The following is a 27,450-nucleotide window of genomic DNA, read 5'->3' as shown; positions in this document are numbered from 1 at the left end:
CAGCGCGGCCGACCGACGGAAGGGTAGGTGTGAGTGGGAAGCTGGCTCCGAATTCCTCGGATGCATGCACGTCTTGGAAGGTCGGACGTCGGCGTCGGTCGGTCCGCTGCTCGTGCGCCTCGGATCTTCTCGTGCACGGCTGTGGTTTTTAGAGCTTTCCGCGGGCTCGAGATAACGGGCGATAACGGCGACCCGTGCTGCGCGCAGCTCTCGTCGGGTCTTATCGGCGAAGGCGGCGACCAACGGGAACGGCGGCGCAGGCACCGCAGCCACGGAGACCCAGCTCGGCGGCAGGTAGGTCGACGTGTTGATGGTACGCGCAGTGCTGAACTGTTGTGAATACGAAGCATGGCTATACGGTGGAGGGCTAGGACTAGTTGTTAATTCGTGATCTTCTGCGTACAGCTCGCAAAAAAGACGAGGCACGAAAGAATAGCACACGCACTATTGTGTGCGTGAGCCATTCTATATTTTGTATCCCGTCTTTGCGCGCGTGTACATAGAAGAGTGTGAATACGAATGATGAGCCTAATTCGGACATAGCTTAACGGTGCTCTGTGTTAAGTTTTGAAGTACTTCCGGGTGTGTAGTAAACGTCATATGCCCACAGAATGTATACCTCTGGTGTCATTTAGATAGAAGACGTCGGAGTGAAACACCTCCTACGCTTAACTATAATATATTATAGTTGAAATAGCTGTGACGTATATTGGCGTAACCGGGCGCTAAACGTACTCTAACTATGCTGCAACTAAGAGTCTGCGAATGAATCTCGCCAGCGCCACATACGAATGCGGTAAGGGAATTCATGCGCCTTCTAGTTTGCTTTTTGGTGCTTGCGTTTCATTCGAACGTGATAGTACGTTAACGCTGCGGAGAACGCGGCGTTATCCGGAGTTGCGATGTAAGACGAAACGAGGAAAGTGAAAGTAATTTTGAACCATGATTCTGACAGATGCGCTCTGACGTTGCGATAGGTGGACGGGTCTTGTATTGATATGTGGCTGTGTCATCTTTGACACGTTGGCATCGTGTGTGTTCGCAGCAGAATCAGCCTTTGTTAAGGTGGCCCGCATTTGTGAGGCACATGGTCACACAACTTTATTACACGGGCACCGTTCCAAGGATCCAAGTTCAACACACCTCTCCCATGCTGACGTATTCTCGATATTGCAAAGCTTTGCAAAAGAAACGCGGGATAAGTTCGAATCTGCTTGTGTTGTTGCAGCCTCTGCCCGTAAATATCTTGAATACGCAATCCCGCTAATATGACTATATTCGAAGAATCGACGTTTGGGCGAGTTGGTATAGTGGTTGAACATGTTGCGTTGCCTCCTCAAGATGACTATTCGAACCTAGTTCGCCTTACGAGTAGACAAGACGGCATTGTGTGGAGGGCCTCCTCGTAAATTGAATTGTCGGTGCATACTGACATTGTGAATAACGTTACTGCGAGGGTCCTCGACATGAATTCCTCGATGTTGTTCCCACGAAAGAAAAGAGAGAGGAATAGAAAAAGGAAGCGGAAAGTGAGAGGACGACTTTTGGTATTCAAGGAGCGATCGCTGTTCGACGAGGTTCTCTTCTTATAAGAGCTAACTATGCAGATGCATATACTGTAATATGATATGGATAGCTGGGCAGTTGGTATAGGGTGTCGTACCTCGTAGCAGCGTGAAAAGACGCAGACATAGACGCGAATGTTCGCCCTTGAGCGACTGAGCCTGGTGGCTGTTACTTGGGCCACCGCTTCGCACGCGTGCATTTCGCCTTGTTCTTGAGTATAGCCCGTAGTACATCGCGCGGCAGAAAATTTCGAGGGTGTGCCACTCTTTATAGCTTTGGTTTGGGACTGCTGCACGAGCAAATTTAATTCATGAGGACTGTGTTGAGTTGTCTATTCCACAGTCATTCCTCTGTTCAAAAATATTTGTTCTTTCTCGCATTAAATTTCATTGGAAATTATGTTTCTATCTTTGCATCGAATGCCGTTTCGCTCACCACCGTGTGTGAAACGTATTTCTTATGTAGCGCGTGTCCAAACGAAATGTCGCAACGAATTAACAATGAATGGAAGGCTTTAAGGAAACGGCGCCCATTGTATATTTCGATAGGTGTTGTTCATGCTAGTCATAAGTATATTTTGTTCATTTTGCAAAATAATTGTTTAAGTTGGCTTATGTAGCTTTTACTTAACTTACCTAATCGATATGTTTGTTTTGAAAAGTCGGCAGTAGGCGAAAGAAGATCGTTCAAATAGCTAGCTTAGCATTGATTTTATTCATTAGCCTGCAGATGTCCTGAACACATCGGTAGTTTTAGAAAGTACGGTTTCACGCCACCGTGTGACAATTTCGATGTGGAAAGTTAAGTTGTGCGTTGTCGATGGCCATGAAATTGGGCGGACTGCAGAAATCAAACAGCGCCGACTTTGCAGGCGCATAGATGCGCAAAATTAAAGATTTATTGACAACTGCAGCGTTGAAAACGAGGAGGTTTTTAAGCTGCAACCGGCCGACCAACACACATACAAATCTGTTGCCTTGCAAACGTGTTTGCTCATTAGAGCAGTCGGCTTAAAATTCTATGAAATACAACTGATATTTTGTAGGTGTGGGTGAATTTTTGCAATTTAGAATATGAATCAAATACATTTCGCAATTAGATTCATATTCGATTCGAGAGTTCACTATTGGAAGTTGTCGAATATGCGTCTCTGCTGGAATGCAAAGGGCAACTACACTTCATTATTGGTGTATACAAGGAGAAAGCAGGATGCAAATGCTAACTGTTCCGAACGATGCTCCTGTTATACGTTTGTAGAGCCGCGGTGGAGGCAGCTGGTGAACGGACACTCGCAATAGCTAACTTCGACTTCATAATTTCCATCCATGCAATAAGGATTCTTCACTTATATGAACTCTATACGAGTTTGTTTTTCCGATCTAGTTATTAAGCAATTCATTATTTGAACGGTCTCACCATGTTTGGAACACTTTATAAGGATATGCGCTGCTGTAATAGTATACAGTTTGCACGTGGTGTTTGTTAGTGTGTTTCATTATTGTCATTGTGATGGTGTGCCAGATATGGACACTTTTTAGTTGTTTTTAATTTACAAGCTCCCCAGTTAAACCGGAATTCTCATTGGGAAGGGCATTATACATATGCCAAAAAACATAAATAGCCCTCCCCCTCCTTTTTTTTTCACCAACCGGATATTCCACGAGACTTTTATATTTCACATTGTTTAGAAATAAGAAAATATGCGGTATTTCATTCAATTTTCAACAGTACTCTTTCACAAATAGTTTTATTCGATTCGATTTGACAATTTCGCTATTCAATATTTTAAAGCGATAGCTTTAAGGTCCTCATTGCGCGATGAGCACGACGCCAACGGCGTTGAGCGTGAGCGAAAACTCGCTAGCAATCCCAGCGTGGTGCGTATCTCGTTTCTACCAATCAAAGAGAGACGCGCGTCCCGTGATTTCTACCAATCGTCGCAAGGCGCCGCGGCATCCGCAGCAGCGGCGGTGCCGACCGGCCGGGCGGAAAAAAAAAATAAAAATGAACCAGAACGCTCGCCTTCGTGCATTGCGTTCGCCGCCAGTATTTCCCGGTAAACATTACGACTGCATAAGCTGCAGTTGCCGGGGAGCGTGAGAAGCAGTCAGGGATCTTTGAATGATATCGCGTTCTACCCTTAAAGGTTAAGCGTAAGCGTCTCCCAAGTATTCGTTTTACTAACTAGTAGTTCTGCTTTATTTTATAAAGTCACTATGTTTCCCTCTCACTTCGTTTCCCCCATACAGCCCAATTCCTGGCGCATTCCCCCTACATTAGCTGCGTCAACAACAACAACCACGCGCAGATAGCAAGGCAGCAGGCACGGAAATAGAATACATTTCCAGTAGGTGAATCTGGAAGTAGATGCAAGATTGCAACGCTTGCAAAAGTAGGATAACTACAACCTAACTTGCACGTCCCACCGAGTTCGGGATAACGAAAGTCGACTGCACTACACCATAGAGTTGTAAACAGGCGCTCTCGGTGTTTAGGTTAAACAAAGCAACCTTCACTGTGAGCGCTCTTCGTTCCGTCAAAATATGTTGCCCAAGGGGAAACCGTGAACCGTGAAAAGTACGGGCATAACCATTCACGTAGCTCTGTAAACAACGACATTAAGCAGAGAAAAGAAAGAAATAAAAGAAGAAGGAAACATGACGCAGAAGGAAACGTATCCTCAATGGGACAAAAGCGGACAGAGTGCTACTCTGGAAGCAGCATGAAGTGCAGTGTTTAATGTTGTGGCATGGTTGTTTCTTCCCATTCACTGTGCCGACTCGTATGAAGTTAAGTCGACTGCGCAGATAACTAACAAGCCCTCCTACGTAGTTCACTCGTCATGTTCATTTGAAGAGAGAAAGAAAGAGAGAGAGAGAGAGGGGAGGGAGGAGGCTCTTTAATGAATCTTGCATGGAGAGGTTTGCCTAGCGGCACGCCTGTAGCATGCTACACCAGTTGGGTACGATGAAAATTGAAATGACATGCACAGTTCACAACACAGATACACAACATATAAACAAAACTCAAAAATATCCCTCAACAAACTAAAGTATCTCAGTGAGACCAGTGAATCTAAAGAAGGGTGAAAGTGTTATCGTTGCGCGAGATGCACCGGCAGCGTTTGTACATGAACCGAGTAGTACGTGTTGCAGCTTCTCTAGAAAGGCGAAGTACTATGTCCTATGGAAGCGCGATTTTCGTTCATAGAGCGACAGTTGCACCGTAACTGGCAAGCCAATTGTCGATGTAAAAAGATGCAAATATCAATACGCTCGTACAACTTCTCGTTGAAGTCATTTACTTCTTTGGATTCGTTTTATACGAAGGAAAAAAAAAATTGAGAAAGGAAGTTCGGAACGTCGTATTTTCGCGCGTATACCTCTCACCGAATACGTATTGAAAAAGTAGAAGGTAGTCTTGCGTGTTAGTTATCACATTTTGCCCCTTAGTATTGTTCATGGCAATGCCATTGCGTAGTGCCGTGAAGGCTGCAGTTAAAGACAAGTGTGTTTGCCGTGAAGCCTTACTTTAGGGTGAAATTTGCATTTTCGTGAAGCCGAATATAGTGTTTTAACACAGAGTTGCGAAGAAAGCGATGATGACACGCAAAATAAAGTAGTTTCCAGAGCTTTGTGCCGGCAATTGTACCGCGATTTTACGATTCTATATGTGGTTATGTGAATAGCATTGGAGAGATTGTGTCTCCTTGCCTGTCCCCTTTCTTGATAGAAAGTTACCTATCCAGATACGGGTCAGGCAAGGAGACACAATCTCTCCAATGCTGTTCACTGCATGCGTAGAAGAGGTATTCAAGCTCTTAGACTGGGAAGGCTTAGGAGAGAGGATCAACGGCGAATATCTCAGCAACCTTCGGTTTGCAGATGACATTGTCCTATTCAGCAACAATGGAGACGAATTACAGCAAATGATTGAGAACCTTAATAAAGAAAGTGTAAGAATTGGGTTGAAGGTGAATATGCAGAAGACAAAGATAATGTTCAATAGCCTGGCAAGGGAACAAGAATTCAGGATCGCCAGTCAGCCTTTAGAGTCTGTAAAGGAGTACGTTTATCTAGGTCAATTATTCACAGGGACGCTGATCACGAGAAAGAAATTCACAGAAGACTAAAATTGGGTTGGAGTACATACAGCAGGCATTGCCAAATCCTGACTGGGAGCTTACCACTGTCGTTGAAAAGAAAAGTGTACAATCATTGCATTCTACCGGTGCTAACATATGGGGCAGAAACTTGGAGGTTAACAAAGAAGCTCGAGAACAAGTTAAGGACCGCACAAAGAGCGATGGAACGAAAAATCTTAGGACTAACGTTAAGAGACAGGAAGAGAGCGGTGTGGATCAGAGAACAAACGGGGATAGCGGATATTCTAGTTGACATTAAGCGGAAGAAATGGAGCTGGGCAGGCCATGTAATGCGTAGGATGGATAACCGGTGGACCATTAGGGTTACAGAATGGATACCAAGAGAAGGGAAGCGCAGTCGAGGTCGGCAGAAAACTAGGTGGGGTGATGAAGTTAGAAAATTTGCAGGCGTAAGTTGGAATCAGCTAGCGCAAGACAGGGGTAATTGGAGATCGCAGAGAGAGGCCTTCGTCCTGCAGTGGACATAAATAGGCTGATGATGATGATGATGATGATGATGATGATGATGATGATGATGATGATGATGTGGTTATTTGTGCAGATTATACGCGAATATCATATAGTAAACACTCGTTAACTCGAACTCTGATATCCCGAGTTATCTGATAAGTCGAATTTTTTCCCTGGCACGGCGTCAATTCCATGGATTTTTCACCCCTTATCTCGAAACGCCACTGCGCCGAACTCCGGATATCTCGAAACCTAGACTGTTAAAAATCCGGAAGAAAAAAAAAAAAAAGGAAGACAGTACCGAAACGTTTTTTTTTTGTACTTTTTTGTGCAGCTGTGGTATCGCCAAAAAGTGAAACCAGGTCCGGTATTTTGTAGCGATGCCTTTTCCGATGCTAATGCCGTTTCGTGCTTTTCGCGTTTGGTTAGTGGTCAGAGAGACGGACCGCTCACGTTATCAACGGGATCAGCCAGCTGGGGATGGTGGATGATAAGACTAGCATAGAATAAAGCATAACCTGTCGCTACAAAATACCGGCCCAGGCCTGCAATTTCGTCCCAATGCATTTTGCTTGATTCTACTTCGCCCTCATCTACAGTTCTCGGCCGGCTGATCCTACTGATTACGTGGGCGGAGCGTCGCTACGACCGCTGACGCGCGCAGGGAGTGCGAGAAAGAGTAGCGTCGGCTGAAGCCACTCCATCTAACGTGTATGGGGGGCCTTAGCGTCGGCCAAAGGCGAGCACGCCGCCACTTGTAAACACGCACGGCAGTGCCTCGATGCCCGGTGCTCGGAGGCAACTGTTGTCCGTGGCTGCGCTGGCGGTGGTCATGTTACTAAGCAGGGCGGTGGCGAGCGCTTTCCCGTGGCGTTTGCTCGCAACGCGCGGCATGGCGCTTTCGAGAGATACAGATCTTGAGGCCGGTTACCGGCGCCATATTGGAAAGGCGTCATGTTGGCTTGACACGGTGGTTATGCTTATATTTTCGTGAATTCGGCTATCTCGAAACTCCGCTTATCTCGAAATTGTTTACAGTTTTTACTACTTCGAGTTAACGGGGTATTACTGTATTTGAAATTATTTCACAGGGTTTGGCAACTGGTGGTGCGGGTTATACGCAAGGCATGCACAAAAATACTATATCTGGTTCAGCCTTTCTAGAGAAGTGATGTGCGATTATATGTCAACTGAGATAGTAGTCGTAGATTGTGTTTTCTTTTTCTGCTTCTTTTGGCTGTGCGCAGCGATAACGACACCGGTAAACAAGCGACGATGCTAACAAATCTTACTTAAGGTCCACCGTACTTAGCGTTAATCATGCACCGTGTCAACGTATTTGCCCCATACTTTTGGCACGGCCCGTATAATTCAGGTCGTACGAGCGATGCTCACCATGTAACCAGGGTGCCATTACATTCCACGTGGTTGTCACGTAAGCGAACACAGAACGGCTATATCAGCCGTTGTCATTTTAGCAGCCGCACAAGCAACAGTGAGTGCGTCCTGCCCAAGCGTAAAGCTAAATGCTAAACCTAGTATGAAGGATGTCATCTTCCCTGAGTATTCAGTCTTTCGCGGATGTTAATATAGAAGTCTCGCGAGAACCTTGTAGACAGACGGCACGGGCAGAGACAGCTGGCGACGCATATTTCATTCGTCCTTAGTTGCTGGCTGTTTACATCACTTTCTCTTGCAGGAATGAAGACCGCACTAATTGTGTGCATCGTGTTCTGTTCGTCAGCGTATGGAGAACCTGAATTGACGCCAATATGTCCGCACGACTGTCACTGTGGGGACAACTTTACGGTGGTCGCGTGTTCGCACCGGCAGTTGCACCGTTTTCCGGAGTCGCTTCCCCGCCGCGTTCAAGAACTGGACGTCAGTTTCAATTTCATCGAAGTCGTTCCGACTCTCGACGTCGCGGGACTCACCAAGGTCACGTTTTGCCACAATCACGTAAGGACAATTGCGCGCGGCACTTTTGCCCACACGACAGCTCTGCGTACGCTGGACTTTAATCACAACTGTCTGGCTTCACTGTCAGCCGATGATCTGGACGGCTTGGAATCGCTTATACATTTGGATCTGAGTTGGAACGAACTCCGCAAGCTGGAGCGATACGCCTTCCACAGGGTTCCCAATCTGAGAACACTGAAGCTATCGGGAAACCCGCTGAGGTTTGTCGACAGCTCGTGGTTCAAGAACTTGGATGTCCTCGAACTGGTAGAGCTGCGGGCAATAGATGCTTACAGCCTGGCCGCCGACGCCTTCGTGCTCGCTCCCCGGCTGCACACGATCGATCTGTCCGAAAATGACTTCACCGAGGTTCCCAAAGGGCTTGACAGCGCACGGAATCTCAGGTTCCTAAGAATGGACCAGAATCCCGTGGTGAACTTGAGCAGGGCTTCTCTGTCGGGTGCAAGAAATTTGGAGGAGCTTCACCTGAGTGAAATGCCGCGACTCGAAAGCGTCGAGAAGGGCAGTCTTTGGAACATGAGGCGCCTAACCCTCGTCAATATGAGCAACAACGTGCGACTAAAGCAGATAAGTGACTCGGCGTTCCATTGGGTGAAGTCGCCGGTCGTCAAGCTTATATTGACCAACAACAGCTTGCAGTCTCTTGATTACGCATACAGCGGACTCTGCGATGCAGGAATGCTGAACCTTGATGGTAACCCGTGGATGTGCGACTGTCAAGTGCTTTGGATGAGACGCTGCAATGCGACGCAAGATCTAAGGTGAGCAAGCGCGTGTGGTCCTCTCTTTTATGTATACGAAACCTGGCGTATAGGAACCTTGTCGGGAACATTAATTATTGGTTCCGCTTTCAAATCATTTTCTGTCACAACCAGAGATCTTAAGAGTTGAATCTGTGGAAGTTCGGCACCGCGCCGAGCATTTACTACAACACTCTGAGCAATAGTTGAACCTTTTAGGTTTTGAAGAAGTTCAGGTGTTCTCCTCAACGTTTGGGTCTCAACGGAAATTCAATATGGCAACCAGCAATGCTGAAGCGCCCTCTCCCTACCACCCAATAAAACCCATAAAAAATAAACAAAGACCAGTGCAGTCTGCAGTGTCCCTGGAGACCTCACTGCATCCCCTTACAGTTTATGTTTTCGATTCAAAATATATGAGATTGCCAAGCACTCCCCCCTCCCCTCCTTTCTGATCAATATCGCACTGGCAGAAAGTTAGTAGTCGTTTTCTTTTGTGTAACATGGACGTTGCCTGTGCACTTTCCAAAGGCATTGTGGCTAAAAGAAAACAGGGGGAGAGGACGTAGCAGTGAATGGTTGAGTCGTCAGGAACTGAGTGGGTAATGTCAAGTTCTGGGAAAATGGGAAAATTGCCGCTGGCCGCGCTGTAACTGTTTAGCTTGAGTGGCTGACACTTGAACGACGCAAGCAGAGGGGGTTGAGGATGTGCGAGTAAAGGACAGGGAGGGAGGATAGCAGATATGACAGTGGAGTAGGAGCAATAGTATGCACAGAATAAACGAGTTAGTGAAATTAATGGTTGAGCTTGAGAGCAATATGAAGGCTAGGCGAAGAGAGAAGGATCAAGGCGTACCTTTAATGCACTGCCTGATTCATTGCAGTGGCGCGCTGGTGCAACAGCTCATAGATATAAGAAAGAATGCGTGCTTTGAACTGTGAAGTCACGTGGGAAGGCCGAGAGCACATATGTTTCAGCAGGAGAGGCGGGTGTCGCTTGGGGTGATAATCGTTTTCAAAAATACCGCTGTTAAGCAGGTATGTAGGCCTTCCTATACATGACGTCACGCACAGAGCGACAATTTCTATCATTTGACTAGAAGGTAAATATACTTATTATAGGAGGTCTTTGTGAGCGGCTCTGCGCTGTCTGTTGGCAGAGAAGATTGTTATTAAACTGTGGGGTTCCCTGGCGTTGTCTGCGCGTAGTTTTCATTGTGTGTACATAGCCTCAGAGATTTCAGCGGCGCGCTGATGTTCTAATCTTGGAAGCTATACAATTGTCTCTTACGTTTACGGAGCCCTCCACAGGGTGTCACTGATGCACAAGAGTATAACAATGCTGGAAGAGCACGATAAAACGTAAGAGGAGAGAGACAGGGTTACGGAGAAGGGAGGAAAAAAAAACGAAAAAACAAAAAACAGTGATACATAGATATCTGCCTGGCTGTGCGCCCTGTGTGAATAGGAACAGCGATTTATTTTCACTGAACGTATATTGCATTCTGTCTGCAGAAGTAGCGTCTTGGGAAGGTGCAATTAGCTCATAACGTACACAACACGTGGTCGAGAATACATCATGGTCAAGAGTTAGGAGGAAGGGTGTCGATGGTGATCTGTCTCTTTTGTCACATTAACAGTGAGGTTAAGCCACAAAAAAAAAAGAAGAAAGTGTGGAAAACGGTATTAGGAAGATGACAGACACCATAAAACCAAAGAAAGCGAAGAAGTAAAAAAATACTGTGCTGTTCGGCGGGAAAAGGGTTGATGAGGTGGGCGTCCATCAAAGCCACCCGCTTTCTCCGCCGACAGAATCATTTTAGTATTCAATTTATTATCTTTGCTTTTGATCGTATATTTCGGGCAGACTTTCTGACTCCTGCGTTCTTTTTTTTTTTTTTTTGAAGGTGTAACAGCCCACCAACCTTGGCTGGCAAATACATCGGCCAACTGAAGCTGTCCGAGATGAGTTGTCCACTGAGCCAGCGACTTCTCCTTCGCTTCGAAGAGACTGGTAGCAACAAACTCATGCTCGCGATTGTGGGGGTGAGCGCGCTCACTGTGACATTGGCCGCAGGTTTGTGCTTTTGGCGGGGGCGGAAGCGGCACCTGCAAAAAGACACCCGTTACAGCGCCGTCCACTACGTGCATGTGACTCCGAAAGGCGACGCTTCGTGAACGTGCGCGTGGACCTTCCGGCTAAAAAGGAACGCGCTTCGAACCGCAAACTGCAGTGGGCGAAACTGCACCGTTTGTCACTGACGAGACCGTTTGACCTTGCGTCAGCAAGCGCGCAATTATAGACCATTCACGTGTGACAGCGCACCACATCGCCACCGAAATCCACGCTGCACGTAACGGATAATATCTGTGTTTCACAAAACTTTAGGACAGTTGTACTGGTGGGTACAATTGTCCCAAGCACATATGTGCTTGATTACAAACGTTCGTGTCATGCCAGTCATGTTTATATCGCAATATTCTTTTCTCGTGGTAGAAAATGAATGCCATTGTTCAGTAAAGATTGCATTTTTCATTTTTAGTCAAAACTACATAGCCAACAACAATGTTGTTGTTCGATTGTTGTTAAATTTTTTTCAACAATGAACAAATTTCCTGATATCATTTCATTTCCCGTATGGATATGCTTAAGGGTTGGGTATACAGCACATACAATGAAGTCTTACCACAGTTATCAAATCGAGAAAAAGGTTGTTGCATCTTCAACAAATTGTGATGAGCAGGTGATGGCAGTGATTTGGCGAGGGAGTGTACTCCTTTATATACCCGCCAGAAAAACGAGGCTTAAAATGCGTTATTAATAGCATTAGATGGTAGAAAACAGCGCTATAGGACACGGACTAGACGAAAGAAGACAGGACGCTAAAGACACGAACGTTCAAGTCCATGTCTTTAGCGCTGTTTTCTACCATGGATACAAACCAACGAGCTTGCCTTCCAACCTTCTTAATTTAGCAATAGCTATAGAAATTGAAAGCAAATACCAAATAATCGTTGAATACGTTCATTTCGTGATATAGACTGTTCACATAAGCAACCAATGGCATTATCACGCCTTCCTTGTTAACTGACGACAAAATACGAACCACTGGTGCACGGGGTGACATGGAAAGAGCCTTGAAGCTATTACTGGAAACCAGTGCGTGGACAGAGTGGTGCTCTCAGCCACCGCGCGCTGATGCGTCTTTCGACTGAAAAAGTAAGGAGCTTGCTGATAAATTGTTATCGAAATCAGAATATTTTATTTTGGAACTATTATTCTATTGCAAGGTTATTTACATTTCAATAGTGCTTCTTCATAAGTAATTTAGTGCAATTATCGAATAGCAAAGGTACGACAGGGGTAGTTGGTGGGACTTCATCATCGTCAATACTTGGCAGCGTGTTCAGCCATGATGCAATTATCGTAATCGTCATGCTCAGTGGCGAGCATTCCATCAACCCCTTCGCCCGGCTTGACATGGCCGTCTCGACAGCTGGCCCTGTTTAATATGACAGTGCTACTATTACATTCGTGGGAACTACAGAAATCACGTCACTTCAAGTGTGTTACTGTCTATGTGGAACTCTTACAGATCCTATATACAGCTTTGACGAGCTTGTGATTGACACGAACAGTAAGTATTAGTAAGTTGCACCTAAAACACGTACTGCAACGCTGTAAGCTTTGCATGTTAGTGTCTTAAGCGAACAAATTTGATATAATTGGAGCTCACGTGCAATTTTTACACCGCTGGCGTGAGCTTCATAAAGATCTATTTACAAGCGACATAATTCACAGCGCTGACAGATTTCCCCCGATTTGGTCGTCCATATTGATACGTTCACATTATCTGCTTTCATAGCGAAGTCACAAGGGTTGTAAGGTTAATGCGTCAGAAATGCTTTGCAGCTGGACTTGGTTCCTACTGAACAAGTAACTTATACTGCACAAAATACAAGGTCGGAAAGAGGGCCACTGCGCTCTGTCCTATCTTTCTTTCCTGCCGTTCTTGTATTTCGCGTAGTACACGTTAGCTGTCTGGTGATGCTTCACCTTTTGGAATTCTCGCGTTGTCTGCGATCACGGTGGAAGAATATTTAGGTGCTGACACTGCGCGCGAGCGAGCGTCCAGATTATGTTCGGCCGCGCGCGGGCACACCGAGTAGCTCTGCTGCGAGCAGATAGATGGCGCCGCGGCCAGCGGTCCCAGCTTAGCGGCGCCGGCGGCTTGGCATTCCTCTGCCTCCGCTAAATTTTCGTTCATAGTGGAGTGAGTAAATCTCAAAGCGCGAAAAAAAAATCGTTATTTCACATTAAAGTGATAAGTGTACCAGGCTTCGCTAACATGAAGGTTCCTTGTGCAGGGCGTGGATGACGCGAACACGGATCAATCGGGCAGCACTCAACGCCCACTCACATTCCGCTCGCGCGCACATTTTGTTGCGGCCGATCTAGTCATGCATTCAAGCATAAAAAAATGAAAGCGTAAGCCCGCGTGCTACCCCTCGATCAGAAGAAAATACTGACTGCACCGGAAAATTCAAACTCAGAAAACCGTTCAAGCATCGTCGCGCAAATTCAGTGTGGGCGCGATATAATTTAAGAAATGAAACGGCGCAAGCTCGCGATATGCAAAGCACTAGAGCAAAGTGGGTGTTCATGGCTAGAACCTATGATGAGAAAGCACATAGCTATGTAAAGAAATCTTTCAAAAGATAATTTATCAGGCGGGACGAAGGCATGCGTTTTATCTTGGATTACAATATCACTAATACACTTTACTTGTGAAAATCTTTATTTCAGTTCCACTTAACATAGACTGTGTATATTATTCACTTGACTTTCGTCGTTTGGGGAGCGAATGACTCTTGCAGGATCTAAGAGGTGATTTTCTTTTTTCTTAAATTGCATATGAGAATGTGCCAATGTAAGCGTATTTGACAATGCATGCTACAGCCTGCCACAAATACACTTATACCCAGCACACAATAATGTAACAGACTTTTTATTTTTTATTTTGCAATGACAGAATAATAAAAAAAATTGTGCATAAAGCAGCTCGATAATTTTGATAGAGGATAGCCTTCCCAGAAGCTTACCCTCTCATACACTCCCACAATGCAAAAATGTTGAATAAAAACATGCAAGTGTGTAATATACACCGCACGCGCATTGTAAAAAACATTCAGCATCCAGGATGGCACAAATTTGAAAATCAGGCACACATCTGCACAGAAAACAGCAGTATTATACAAGGTGCACAAAGATTTAAAAACATGTAAATGTCACGTAGCTGAACAGAACCAAGGTAATGTTGTTTTCCGTCCCTTGGAGATACTGAGATTATTTTTTACATTCGGCCTAATTACATGATTAGTCTTAATTAATTAATCAACTTCTCAAATATTATAATTATATTAAAAGTTTCAATGAGAAAATTGGAGAGCAACATGAAAGACTCCCGATACATCTTTCTATTACTCAATACACGCTACGTAGAAGTATTTTTCCGAGCGTGAAAGAAGCCCACGAATACACGCAAAGTGCCTCGAGGCAATTTTGAGTGTATTCGCGGGTTTCTTTCACGTTCGGATAACACTTTTTATGTATCACGCATTGAGCAACAGAAAGCTGTTTCGGGAATCTTTCATGTTGCTGTGCAATTCTCTCGTTCACACTTTTTTTATCTAATTATAGCATTAGAAAAGTTGATTAATCAGTTATGAAAATAATTATGTAATAAGGCGGAATACAAAAAATAATCTCAATATAGACGACAGACAACACTGCCTTGGTTCTGTCCAGCTATGTGACATTTTCATATTTTTAAATCTTGGTGCATGATAGTTAAGACACCCGGTATATATCTTATACATGCAGCAAAATTTGCACAGACTGCTGTGGACACAACAGTTTTTGTGGCACACAGGAGGTTCTCTCTTCCGCAGCGGCTTTCGAGGTTTATTTGACCGTGTGAGGTTCTTTAGACAGTTCGGAAATAAGGTGGGAACTGTATTTGCAGACAGAACAGGGCTCTTTGGCGCGTCAAGTAGCACCATTTTATCGAGCTCCGCGTAATATGCCGTCGATATCATATCCTCTGAAAAATGCTTGGCGCAAACATGGTCGGTAGGCATTAGAGTTCGGTCTGCCCTCAGATTTACACGGTCGCTGTCGGACGGCACTTTGAATAGAGGCACACGCTCCGCACAAGTTCGGTATCCAGAATTGCAGTTCGTGACGAAGCACTTTCTACCCATTTCAAACTCTCAGAAGGCCGCTTCCACCTTGGTCGAGGACCCGTGGCGACAATACACAAGCACAAGATGATGAAAGGCGCGTGAACAAAAAATGTGCCTTCAAAACAGCACGGCCACACTTGCAAGCACAAAGCGCACAAAGACAGCGAAGCACGCGCCTTCCCGCCGAGGCTGGGACCGCATACCGCAGCGCCCTCTACGACGGCGCCGAACCAGCTGCAACCAAGCCGAACATAATCTGGACGCGAGCGAGCGGCGCTTTTGCGCGCGTTGGGGGGAGAGTGTCAGCACCTCTCCTTATTCTTACACCGTGTCTGCGATGCACCTCATTAAAAAAAAAAAAAAAATGAAGCACTAACGCAATACTATACCGTGTGTTTCAAGAAACTAGAAGCGAACATTAAATATAGTCTGACACACATTAGTCGAATGAGACTAACGCATAATGTTCGCAATCGTATTGAGCTACTAACAGTTATTTTTGAAGTGCGATTAGTTTGCTAGTTAGCTCTGTTTTTAAACAAGATTTCAAATATTCATTTGAGGGAATAAGTAACGGAGCGTGCTCAGAAACGCATAAATTTGTTTCCATGACGTTATCTTTTTACGTGATTCCTTCTTCCGGGCCCTGAAGAAAGCCCGCGAAAAAAAATGACGTCATTGCGCACTCTCGCGTCTTAATTGCAGCGCACGCAATCGTGTTTCAAAAGAATGAAGCCCGCATGCCTGTCGAAAGACAAATAGTGTGTGCATTTGTATTCAGCGGTAGTCCATCACTTATCATTTAGGACCGCTGCAAATTTCAATCTCCATAGCGACGGTGGGAACATACGCTGGACACTGTGGCCGATCGCTTTCATTTTTTCAATGTGCATGCCTGCTTCGTTATTTGGAAACACGATTGAGGGTGCTGCAATCCAAACGCGTAGGCGCGCAGTAACATAATAAAAAAAAGGAAAAAAAAAAGAACGTTTCGCGTGCTTTGCTCGGATTTCAGAAAAAAAGAATCATCTAAAAGGTAACGTTATGGAAACAACTTCTATTCAAGGTTGGTGAGAGCACAGTGCGAGTATTCGTCGCCCCTGGCTGATACAGACACTGAATCGCCTTTGCTGTACTCTCGACCCATGGGCGTGACACCGTGCCGTAGTGGTCCTCTAGGTAAAGCATCGAATGATAGGGGCAATAAAGATGGCGACACTGGAGGCGAGTAACAAGATGGAAAGAATGAGAACAAAAGCGCTGAAAAAAAAATAAGCTGTAGCATGTGCTAGAATCAATGTTCGCGATTCTCCGCGGTCGTGAGACTCCGGCCGCCAAAGGCGCCGTGCAGGGGCTCGCCACACTGGAGCTGCTTATCGCAGCTCTTTACATACAAGTCCTTTTCTTGGCGCCTGTGTTGCTCACGCAGGGGAAGCCCACGCAGGAATCTCTTCTTTACGCGTTTTTCTGAAGTTTCACTCGAATTAGTTACCCCAGCCACGATCTGGAACCCAGTGGCTTGATGGTTGACATTTCCCAATGAAATTTTTGGACTTACTTGAGAATAAACACAATGCTGAGCTTGCCTTTCCTTCGCCGTTGTGCATCCCTCTTTTGTGCCATCATCATTTCTCATCACACCTTTAAGTGCCCATTCCCCCTCCCCCTGTGCAGAGTAGCAGGCCAGAGTGCGCTGTCTCAGCCCGACCTTTCTGCCTTCTTTTAAATAAGTTATTTCTCTCTCTCTGACCTAAGAACGAATATTTAGGATTTTAAATAATTAAACGCAATTAACTAGCTATCTAATCGCATTTAAAAAAATCGAACACCTCAAGACGACAGCGAACAATACGCTACTTATGTAACAGCGCGAAAAATAAGGGAGGGAGGACGATAGAGACAGAATGAAAAGAGTGCGGACTTCCAACTGTTTATTCTACTGACGATGCTAGGCATATGTACAAATACGAAGCACCAGCAGCAAAAGGAAAAAAAAAAGAAAGGAAAAGGAAAATAACACCAATCAGCATGAATGGCACAAGGTGATAACACCATGGTCCTAATCACCAACCATATAAACACCTCTCCTGCACGAGCAATCTTAACCGCCTCGATTATCTCTCCGACGCACTGATCGTTGTGTCGAGAAACAATCTCGGCTTTTCTTGGAACTCAGGCACGCATGGCTTCGCAAGACGAAGAGTCGACTTATCACCACATTTACGGCAATGTAAGCTAAGCTGACCCTGATTACCGTCACTTATATTCTTGGTGTGCTTTTTTAGTCTGGTGTTTATGCATCTGTCAATCTATCCAATATATTCGCGTCCGCAAGAGAACGGCACGCGATATACGACACCCTTGTCGCAAGTGACAAAACAATTTTGGTGTCGAATCGTGCTTGATTTTTTTCTCTTTGCTATTGCGCGGGTTTGTTTCCTGGATTGAAAGTTTTAGTGGAGCCGAAAACAGAACATCAACGACTACGCGTTTCCCAAGTTCTTCAGGTTGTGGGAAGCCTTGTGGATATACGGGACAACGGCTGTTTTTTTGCGCACATCCGAACCTGCCACATCTTTCTTCTCAGATTGCCGGACTGCTTTCATTTTTTTTTTCAGCAAACCCTCAGCCACGAAGACCACAAGGGGCTCCGGGTATGTCGCGTCAGACAGCCGTCTATTTTGAAGTGCTAGGCTTTCTCGGAGGACGTGTTCGCTAGACTTTGGCAGAGCATTAGTAAAGCAGTACTTAACAATGCTAAGCTTCATGAGCTTGCAGTAGGCACATGCAGCGGGTAATAAAGCTTTTTTTTTGCTCTTGGTTCATAACCCCAACATATGTGATTATTAAAAAAACTTTAGACATTGCTCTAAAAGCCTAATGGAATTCTTGGAGCTCATAAAAACCAATGGAGTTCATGCGTAGAAATTAAAGGTGTTAAGTTTCGCTTGAAAATGTCAAGCACACTTCCATCTGTTTGATGAAAATCCGCATTGGCGTTGTCAATGGTGATTTGAAAGTCGTCTACAAAACTAAAAACTTGGATCACACTTGTTCCTTGGTGACATTTGTTGATCTGCCGGTCATGCATAGCTAAAAACAGGTCGCTATAGGTTAGCTATGCATGCAAGGCAGGAAGATTAACAAATATGTCTCTAAGGAACAAGTGTAATCTAAGTTTTTAGTTTTGTAGACGACTTTCTAAGATGACGTAAGCGCATACTCCTCATAAATGTGTGTACGGAGAGAGATAGCGAAAGAGAGAAACGACACCAGATGAAAAGCAGTGCTTGCTCCCAAGTAAGTACATCGAGTAATATTTTATCAAAGGAGACCTCGATGTGTCACGCAATCAAGCGCGTCACTCTCTATGTGACGCGCTTGATTCCTGAATGCCGTGTCACCCTCTGATGAGATCAAAAAGTTGACGTGGTTGCGTTTGTTTCTTTTTTTATCTTTCACACTAATCATTTGGCGTAGCATGCCAGGCATTTTGCTAGGTTAACATCTCGAGCTGTCAGTAAAGTCTATCTCTCATTGAACATGTGACCTGAGCGTGACAGGCAACTGAGTGCACTCACACGACGTCATTGCGATATTGTGCTTATACGTCACCGCGGCTAAACACGCCGAGAGCCAGCCTTATTTTTATTTTTCTGTCTTTTTTTTTTTTTGGGGGGGGGGGGGGGTGCGTGCATTTGTCGGTTGCGTGCACACACTGAAATAACAACAATGGAACATTCTTTAGCCAGCTGTTGTTTCGTCAACGCTAGATTCCGAATGCCTTCCTCCATTTCCCTCCATTCTCTCTTGCTGGCCATCGCAGTAACAGAAAACCCCTTCTTTCGAACTTAAGCGTTGCTGAACCGTGAGATACCAAATAGCGGGTGGTATGTAACCACAGTGCGTCGTCTTCAAGGCACGTAATACGTCACTTCGTTATCTGCCGCGCCGTCACTTACACGGCTCGCGTTGTCACGCTTATCTCCGTCCTCGGCGCGTCCCCAGCAGGCGCGCACTTATGGGCCGAGCCGCCAGATAATCTGCGCTCCTTCCTCTTCGGAGGGTTAGCCGATATGCGCGGCGGCCGCTTTCGAGCACCACCGTTGCCTCAGCATGGCAAAACTTGAACTATGGAGCCTGGGCGGGCGGCGATAACCGCGAGCAAAACACGTCTCGCCGTGAGCCGGAGCGGGAACGCATAAGTGGACGCCTTCCGTGCCCACGTGAGCTGGTGCTAGTGATTCGTCGTCTTCTTTTGTATTCGGACGGCGATTATGTGAACGTATAACCGGAAAGCTCAACTGTCCATTCTCAGGAAAGGTAACGTGCTGTATTTCTTCTCAAACGCACGTGTTTATGTTTTTTTTTTTTCCGGATACGCTCATCGAGTGTCCGAGCGTTGTACTCGCCCCGCTCACAGTTTAGCTAAGGTATGATGAAGTTGTCGTGACATGGAGGGGGCCTTGCGGGGCATTGGATGTGTATTATTATTATTATTATTATTATTATTATTATTATTATTATTATTATTATTATTATTATTATTATTATTATTGTAAACATACACACGATTAGTTGTTTTCAATCACGCACGAGGTGCACAGTTTGCTTTCTTCTTCCACTTGGTCGAGGGTAGCAGAGCCACGTGTGTATTAAAACCCTCGTTTTGATGCTCTTCTACCGAACACGCGGCTGGACACCATTCTCAGGTTGGATAAAGGTCTCCATTCTAAAAACTGCTTGGCATGCACTGCTTTGCTGCCATCACTGATCTCATGCATACAATTACGATTGTCGTTACGCACCGATCTAGCGTACGAACGTCTTTGTGAATACGAGCCTTGTATTTAATGTGATGCGGCCTCTGAGCCACAGAGTTGCTCAAACTTGTTTTGCCGCATGAAGATGCTACGACATGAACTCTGAATCGCCGCTTTCTTCCTAAGCCCGACTCTCTCAGGTTGCTCCTGCCGACTGAAGTTATAGGGACTGTTTTATGTTGTCGCATGTAATATTCTTCAGTTATTGTTCACTGGCGAATGTACCACGAAAAATAGTAATAAAGCGCACATTTCTGTTTGTTTTACGGAAAGCTGAAAACTTACGGGCCTCGACTGTTGGAGTGTTTACGATAACATCAGTACTGGTTGAACTAAGTCGCAGAGCGTCCGACGGAGGACTACCGAGCAAATTCACTTCAGCAGATGTGACCGATGGGTACAAGAGTGGACCATTGTGAAACTTAGTAGAAAAAATAAATAAAGGACGTTTAGGTTACTTTGGTTGGTTCGCTCTGGAATCGTTGCAGTGATATGAGATCGTCGGGCTTTCGTGCTTACAGCACATAAGAGTACCAAATATATCAATTGTCCATGGCATGTGCGAATGTTTCTGAAATCTAAATAAAGACAAATTTAGAGGAGATTTTACGGACACGTGGTCCTAATTCTTCCGTGCGATATTTTATCTTGTTAACGGGGCACTGTCGAGTACATAAATTAGCTTAGACTGACAATTGGTTCTGTCAAAGCTTAGAGGAGGAAAATTGGGGGAAAATTGAAAGAGTCACTTGGCGGGGAAGGAGTTGGCTGATTTTGAAGAAAATTATAACCCAAACCTACTTGACAGGCTACAAATTACGCAAGGACGACAGAAAGGAAACGAGAGCACCGTTAATTGTCGTTATGCTGGCCGAACCTGTCGTTATGCACTGACTATAGCCCAGCAAAATACCGTACAAATTTTTTTGTCTGAAATTTCACGCTGAAACATAAGCGCCGGTACGTCATTGAGACGTCAGTAATGACTACAAAAGTATTTATTTCGTCGTATTTAGCTGGAGTACTTTGATTCATTCATTTGGTATGCAACGTAATTCTTTGCCGCATTTATGAATAATTAACCAACTCAAGCAGACGTAAAAACAGAATTTTAATTTATAACCTCGAAAACGTTTTTAAAAAATTGCCAGGACTCAGTAAATAAACAACACCAACAACAAGAAAAACAAACAAAAACAAACAGACAGGCAGCTGGAGCCTCAAGTTGCTACTTCGTGACTCCATACTGGAACAGATATGACGCATCTGTAAAGTGTATCAATCGTGCATTTCCTGGTATTGTGACATATCTGTTTTCATTACTAAGCGGGAGTTGCAAACTTGATGCCTCAATTACTGAATGCTTCTCATTTTCGGCAATTTGAGCGGAATAATGAAGAAGTTAAATAAAACGCTTACTCCCAGCAGTTAATTGTTCTTATGTTTATCGCTGTTTAAAATGCAACAAAAATCACTAAACTCATTTCACTGGATACCCAGACAAACGATTTATCTGTTCCCATGCACTTCAGTAGGAGCCCCAAAGTAGAGCTTGCCAAGCTGGCCCTTGAGAGGAAGATGTGGAGCTCCATGGGAAGGTCATGCATTGTGTGTAACAGATAAGCGGCGGCTTATAAGACAACCACAGTGCGTGCCAAGGGGAGGAAAATACATTTTAAGGCGCCAGGCTTTTAGATGGAATCTTGTCATCAATCATATGGGTTCGTTTTTTTATCGGACATGGGTAAACGGTGATTCCTGTAGGAGAGGCCTTTGTCCTAATATAGTCTTAAAAAGCGCTGATGGCGATGACGATAATGTAGTCCCTGGTTTTGAACGCATGGTATGCTTGCAGTCTGTATCAATTAAGCATGTTTCAGCAGAGCTATCGCCGAGCCTCGCTAATTCACAACATCCTTGCCCATCTCGCACATTCATTTTGAGACATGCTTGCGTGCTACAAAGACGCCTAGTTCAAGCATGTGCGAAAAACTACTGCGCACTCTGCGTGTCGCTGTTTCCCACTTACTTGACGATTCAATCAGTGTAATTGTTTTTCTCCAGGTGAGCCATGGGCAAGAAGACACCCCTGAAGCCGTGGTTGCTGTTGCTGCTACTCGCCAAAGTTGCATCTGAAAATGCCAAGGACACGTGCCAAGGCTGTGCATGCAACGTGTTCGATGACGTCGGTGAAATGTTCCTTCAATGTGCGAACCGCTCGCTCCAGAGGCTACCTGAACTGGCCAACGCCGTGGTCGGCATTGACGCTAGCCATAACATGATTAGTGAGTTGATCAAATTCCCAAAACTGTCTCTCGAAGTGTTGGACTTGCACTTCAATCGCATAAGTGAGATACCGGCCGGTGTGTTTGCCGAACTAAACTCACTCGAATTCCTCGACTTGAGCCACAACAACATCGCTGACGTGCGTCCGGAATGCTTCGAGGGACTCGAGAGGCTTTCGGTGTTGAATTTGACTGAGAACTTCCTAGAGGTTCTCCAGCCCAAGGTGTTTAGCACAATGCCCCTCCTCAAGAAGCTTCTGCTTGCTGGAAACACTCTCACGGCCATCGACTCATCGTGGCTGGCCGGCTTGCACAGGCTGGAACACCTGGACTTGCGTATGCTTGGCCTTCGCTCGCTGCCCAAAGACGCGTTTCGGGACTTGCCGCAGCTACACCTGCTGGAACTTTCTGACAACGAGTTCGAAGACGTGCCAACAAAGGCGCTGGCCAGCGCGAAGTCTCTGAAGATTTTACACTTGGAGCACAATCCTATCATTACGCTCACTTCCGAGTCTTTCGTCGATATCTTCGCTATCGAAGAGCTCCACTTATCGGCGATGCCCAAACTGGAGTCTGTGGAAGAAGGAGCCTTCACTGGCCTTGAGCATCTGAAGATCTTGGACCTGGCCAACAACCCTGCTTTGAGTTCCATCGCTGCCGGCGCTCTTAGTATAGAGCCCAGCAACAATACCCTGAAGGAACTGTATTTGGCTTATGCCAACCTGACGTCACTGTCTTTTGCCGGCTTCGAGTGGTGCAGCATCGACGTTCTGGACCTGCGTGGAAACCCTTGGCATTGTGACTGCTCCTTGTATTGGGTCAAAGGCTGCCACTTCGCACCGGAACTTAAGACCAAGTTTTTGTAAGCGATAATGTTTTTTTTTAACTTTTGCATGTCCCTGTTCTTTCTCGAATGCTATCTTCTCTACTGTATAAGATTTCATATGACACTACCGTGGGCAGTGCATCATGTTTAGTTACTACTCAAAGGTATAAGAGCAAGTTTTATATAAGGAGCTCCTATATAAATATGCGATAATGAAAAAAAAATATTGCTTGGCATTCAATGATGTTAATTTGGCAAGATTTGTTCTACCTAAAAGAGAAAGTTGAACTCTATCGAGGGGTCGAAGCAGATTTCTTCCTTATCTCTTTAATGGTTTTATTTAAATATTACCTAAAAGTGAAATATCTAACTCGTATCAGGTATCAAGTATACAATTCCGCAACTCCGCAGTGAAAATACACAGCACGACACCGCGAGCTGCATCAACTAGGACGTACGTACTGTAAATGTCTATGATGTACAATACAGTGTTGTAAAATATACCAGCAATTTGCGAATAAGCTTTTTGAGTAACACACGTAAATGATGCACCAATTTCACGTAAAATTAATATGTCAGATTTTCCTGCTTGAAATACTCAACACAATTTACAGAAACATCGATATCTGCTTTTGCGGCGAAGTTGCGGTGTTGTAAACTTCGTGCTTCAATTTTTTTTATGCGAAGCATTCTGTGCCTCATAGCGGGTACATTTGGGTGGGTCGGTAGGTAAAAAAGTTCATGGCAGGGCCCCGCGGTCTCCTTCGCGTGCGGGAAGCAGCTTACAATACACTGTGCGACTACCTCGAGCAGCCGGGCCTTGCCATTCGACTGCTCTGCGTTACCAACAGTGCCGGTGTCCTGGGCCGGGTGACAAACACATTCGCGGAAGTCACTCCACAAGCGAACTATGGACATTTTTACTTCGTCGTTTCGTTGTAAATATGTAAATAGTTTGCCTTTACTCTATCATCTGGGTATCCCCTCTACCTATTCGTTTACTCAACCGTTCAAATTCGGGATGGTTCTCTAGGTTATCATTGTTTGAGAATATAGTACGCCGTCATTCTACTTCAAACAGATCACACGTCAAGAGAAAAAGCAAAGATTACTTTCAAGCTCTAACTGCATGACTGCTATAAGGAGGAGGAACTGCCGGACACGGGCAGGCCCTGCAAATTCAACGTTGCGACTAGTCTGCTGCACTCGCAGGGAGTTTGTGATCATCCCTTTTAGCGACATATTTACGCTTGCATTTGGTCGTGCTCTGCCACGAGAACCATAAAATTTTTCTCTAGTCTCACTTCGCGGCAAAAAAAGCAGTCGTCGAACGCAATTCGTAGGGTACCGATTGGATTTCATCGAAATCGTTGTTATTGACTTCCCACGAGCCACAAGAAGCAGTGCGAGGAAATCACGCGCACAAGATAACGTGCGGTCAGCGTTTCACGTGGCGCCTGTGACGTCTCAGTCGCTTCCTTTGTACACGGCTTATCAAAAAGACTCCACTGCGAGCGACAAAAAAAAAAAAAAAAAAAAAAAAGGAAAAAGAAGAAAAAAAAAAGAAAAATAAAGACGTTTACTCGACGCTGCAGATTAAATCGCGTATGACGCTCAGAGAAAACTGAGAAAGTTTTGTCAAGTTCGCGGGGATTAGATGTGTCGAACCACGTGAAGCCGACAGCGCTGACACAGTGGCGGGAAAGGAATGACGTGGCGTTTTAATAGAAGGAAATTTCGCGCACCAACACGCCATTGCAAAGGTGTACCGAAACACGCACGCGCTGACAAACGCGCCGAAGCTTATTGCTTCGTAGCATGGACATTTTGTACGCTATCCAGTAAACAATATGAACAAGCTGTCAATATATTTTATTCGCTTGGCATGAAATTCAAAGAATAAGCAGATTTGCCGAAGTCAATGTGACATCAAAGCATACATTTTCTTCAAACACAATGTAAATATTTCGAAATACAAAACACACGAAACAAAAGTTAGTGCACTGCTTATTGTGGTCGATATCACTGCTTTCGCTTGGGGATTTCTTGGTCCCGTTTTCGCACAAAACTTTGTTTAAATTTTACGTTGCTATTTTAGGGGACTGTAAATTTTAGCTAATTTGTCAGATACTAAAGAAAAAAAAAACGTTTTTTTTCCACATATTCTCTCTCCAATTCGGATCTCAAATCGAAGTGAAGTGTTTTAGTCACCGCCACACCCGTCGCGCAGGTGCGACTCCCCGGCCGATCTCTCGGGCGTGCTGGTGACGCAGCTGACGGACGATGACCTGCACTGCGTGCAGCACAGTGCGGCAGCTTCGGGCAACGAACGAGAGGAGGAGGAGCACCACCACGGCCACATGACGCTGCGGCTGCTGGTGGTCACTGCGGGACTCGTGACGCTTCTCATGGTGCTGGCCGTGGCGCTGGTCGCCTTCCGGCACAAGGACATCCGCGACTGGTACCAGGACCGGAAGCGCATCGGCGCCGTCTACTACGTCAAGGCCAACTCGGGCCCCACGTCGCGTTGCTCGCAGGTCTGACCAGCGCCGGATTAAAAATCGGACGAATCCTCGCCCATCTACGTCAGAGCACCCTTCCCCTCGCCCATTTTTCTTCTTCAGGAGGACTGCTGGTGCAAGTGTATAGCATTGGAAGGATCGTGAAGGAACTGCTTTGAGTGTTTTCGGTTTGAAACGCCAGCGTGCCTACGAACACAATTGCTTCCTCCAGTTATGTGTTATCTTCTTTTAAAATAGCTACATATGGGCTTTTCTCCGCCACTATCACCTGGTGCAGCTCGGGCTGTTGCTATGCCTCTGCTACTATGCCGAGATACTTCGCTCCCGCTCGCTTTCACTTTGATCTTTATTAGAAACTGGCGGAGTGTGATGAAGTGTGTGTTACGGGAGGGCAGATATTTGGGGAAAGAGGAAAAAGACGACAAGGACAGACAGTTGAGCACGAGGGCAGGTACAAATGCGGAACAACAACAACAACAACAACAACAACAACAACAACAACAACAACAACAACAACAACAACAACAACAACAACAACAACAATAACAACAACAACAAATGCGGAGCCTCCGGACGCCCATATTCAGTATTGACGAACAGAATATACACAGTCCTCGCACCCAACTTAATTGGCATGTAGAGGTGCTTCGATTAGAAAGAACCATCGTCGCTTCAGCCATGCGGCATAACGGGTAAGTTTCTGGCCCGGTGCGAAATACGCTCATGCATATGTGATCGGAGGCACCGTAAACCCAACCCGTTATTCATGCTCGTTCTCAGTGGTTGTGCTCGCTCTTTCATGCAAAGCGCGCTGTGGTAGGCAATTTTCCCACACACGCCTTACAAAATAGGCCACTCTGTAGCGGGCTTGTACAAAAGGCCTTGTACTTATTCGCGCCATAGTAGGAGCTTGATCCATACTGAACGTAGAAGTTCGCTTTTAGCTGACGCTAGTTCTTGATGTATACATATTGAGAAGTTTACATAGATCTCACAACGACCTTTTTTTTTCTCTTCCCACTGTTGTTTTCCCATATGGGGCTGCTATCTGAGGGCCGTTTTGTGATTTATGCTTAGCTAGTCAGTGCCAAACTGGGAAAAAAAAATCTGCACCTCAATGATCAAAGAGAGGGAAGGGAGAAATAACTCCTTTAGCGACATGTTGTCTCTTAATTCCCCTTGTTCGCTTTTTCAACTGTATAATTATTTTGTGCCGTTCTGCCACTGCTGCGCCGCTTCTGAAACCTGCGCGCGTAAATGTCGATCGTTCAGCGAGCCTTTTTAACTGATCAGCGTTCACGAGGCAGCTCCTTTATATGGTTGAGTATGTTATCGAAATAACGACATCCTTGTGGTTCAAGCGCGCACGCTAGAAGAGCATTAGCCACTTGTCCCCCATTTTAAGCCCCACACTGTAATGCTTTTTGCTTTGTGCTGCCACGTGGCTTTGCATTCCTTGTCTACGTTTGAGCATAAACATATCACGCACCCTCGCTCACAAAATGAGTATGCTTATTTTTTATTTGCGCACAGATTCTTATTTATAGTTTTCACCTGTCACTTAATTGTGATAATAAAAAGAGTTTAAGGACGCCACATGTCTGTCACTGTTCCACATATGGGATTATGTAGTTTTGCTTGCACTTGTACAACGTGCATGCAAGCAGTGTCCCCGGACCATCAACGTTCTGCGTAGGATGAGAAGAAAGCAAGATACGAAGATAAAATAAGCATTTCGACAAAAAGAAAAGGAAAAGAAAAAAAAGAAAACTGGTGTCTTGCGAAAAGTTGTATGATTTGCGGAGAAAGTTATCTGAACCATTGTTTGAACACTTTATAGTTATACT

The 27,450-nt window shown here is 45.3% G+C and overlaps 1 protein-coding gene across 1 annotated transcript; it reads left to right on the top strand.

Moving 5' to 3' along the window:
- LOC119456939 (chondroadherin-like protein) lies at positions 1–27,197 on the top strand. The gene is made up of 5 exons (XM_049669149.1): positions 1–313; positions 7,881–8,922; positions 10,809–11,075; positions 22,038–23,117; positions 25,312–27,197. The coding sequence occupies exons 1-5, from the start codon at positions 61–63 to the stop codon at positions 25,622–25,624; spliced, it is 2,955 nt and encodes a 984-aa protein (XP_049525106.1). The 5' UTR covers positions 1–60; the 3' UTR covers positions 25,625–27,197.
- The last annotated feature ends 253 nt before the right edge of the window (positions 27,198–27,450 follow it).

The sequence above is a fragment of the Dermacentor silvarum genome, chromosome 6, assembly GCF_013339745.2.
Source record: "Dermacentor silvarum isolate Dsil-2018 chromosome 6, BIME_Dsil_1.4, whole genome shotgun sequence".
Classification (NCBI taxonomy): Eukaryota; Metazoa; Arthropoda; class Arachnida; order Ixodida; family Ixodidae; genus Dermacentor; species Dermacentor silvarum.
Note: the sequence above shows the minus strand (reverse complement) of the source record. Positions and strands in the feature narration are given on the sequence as shown.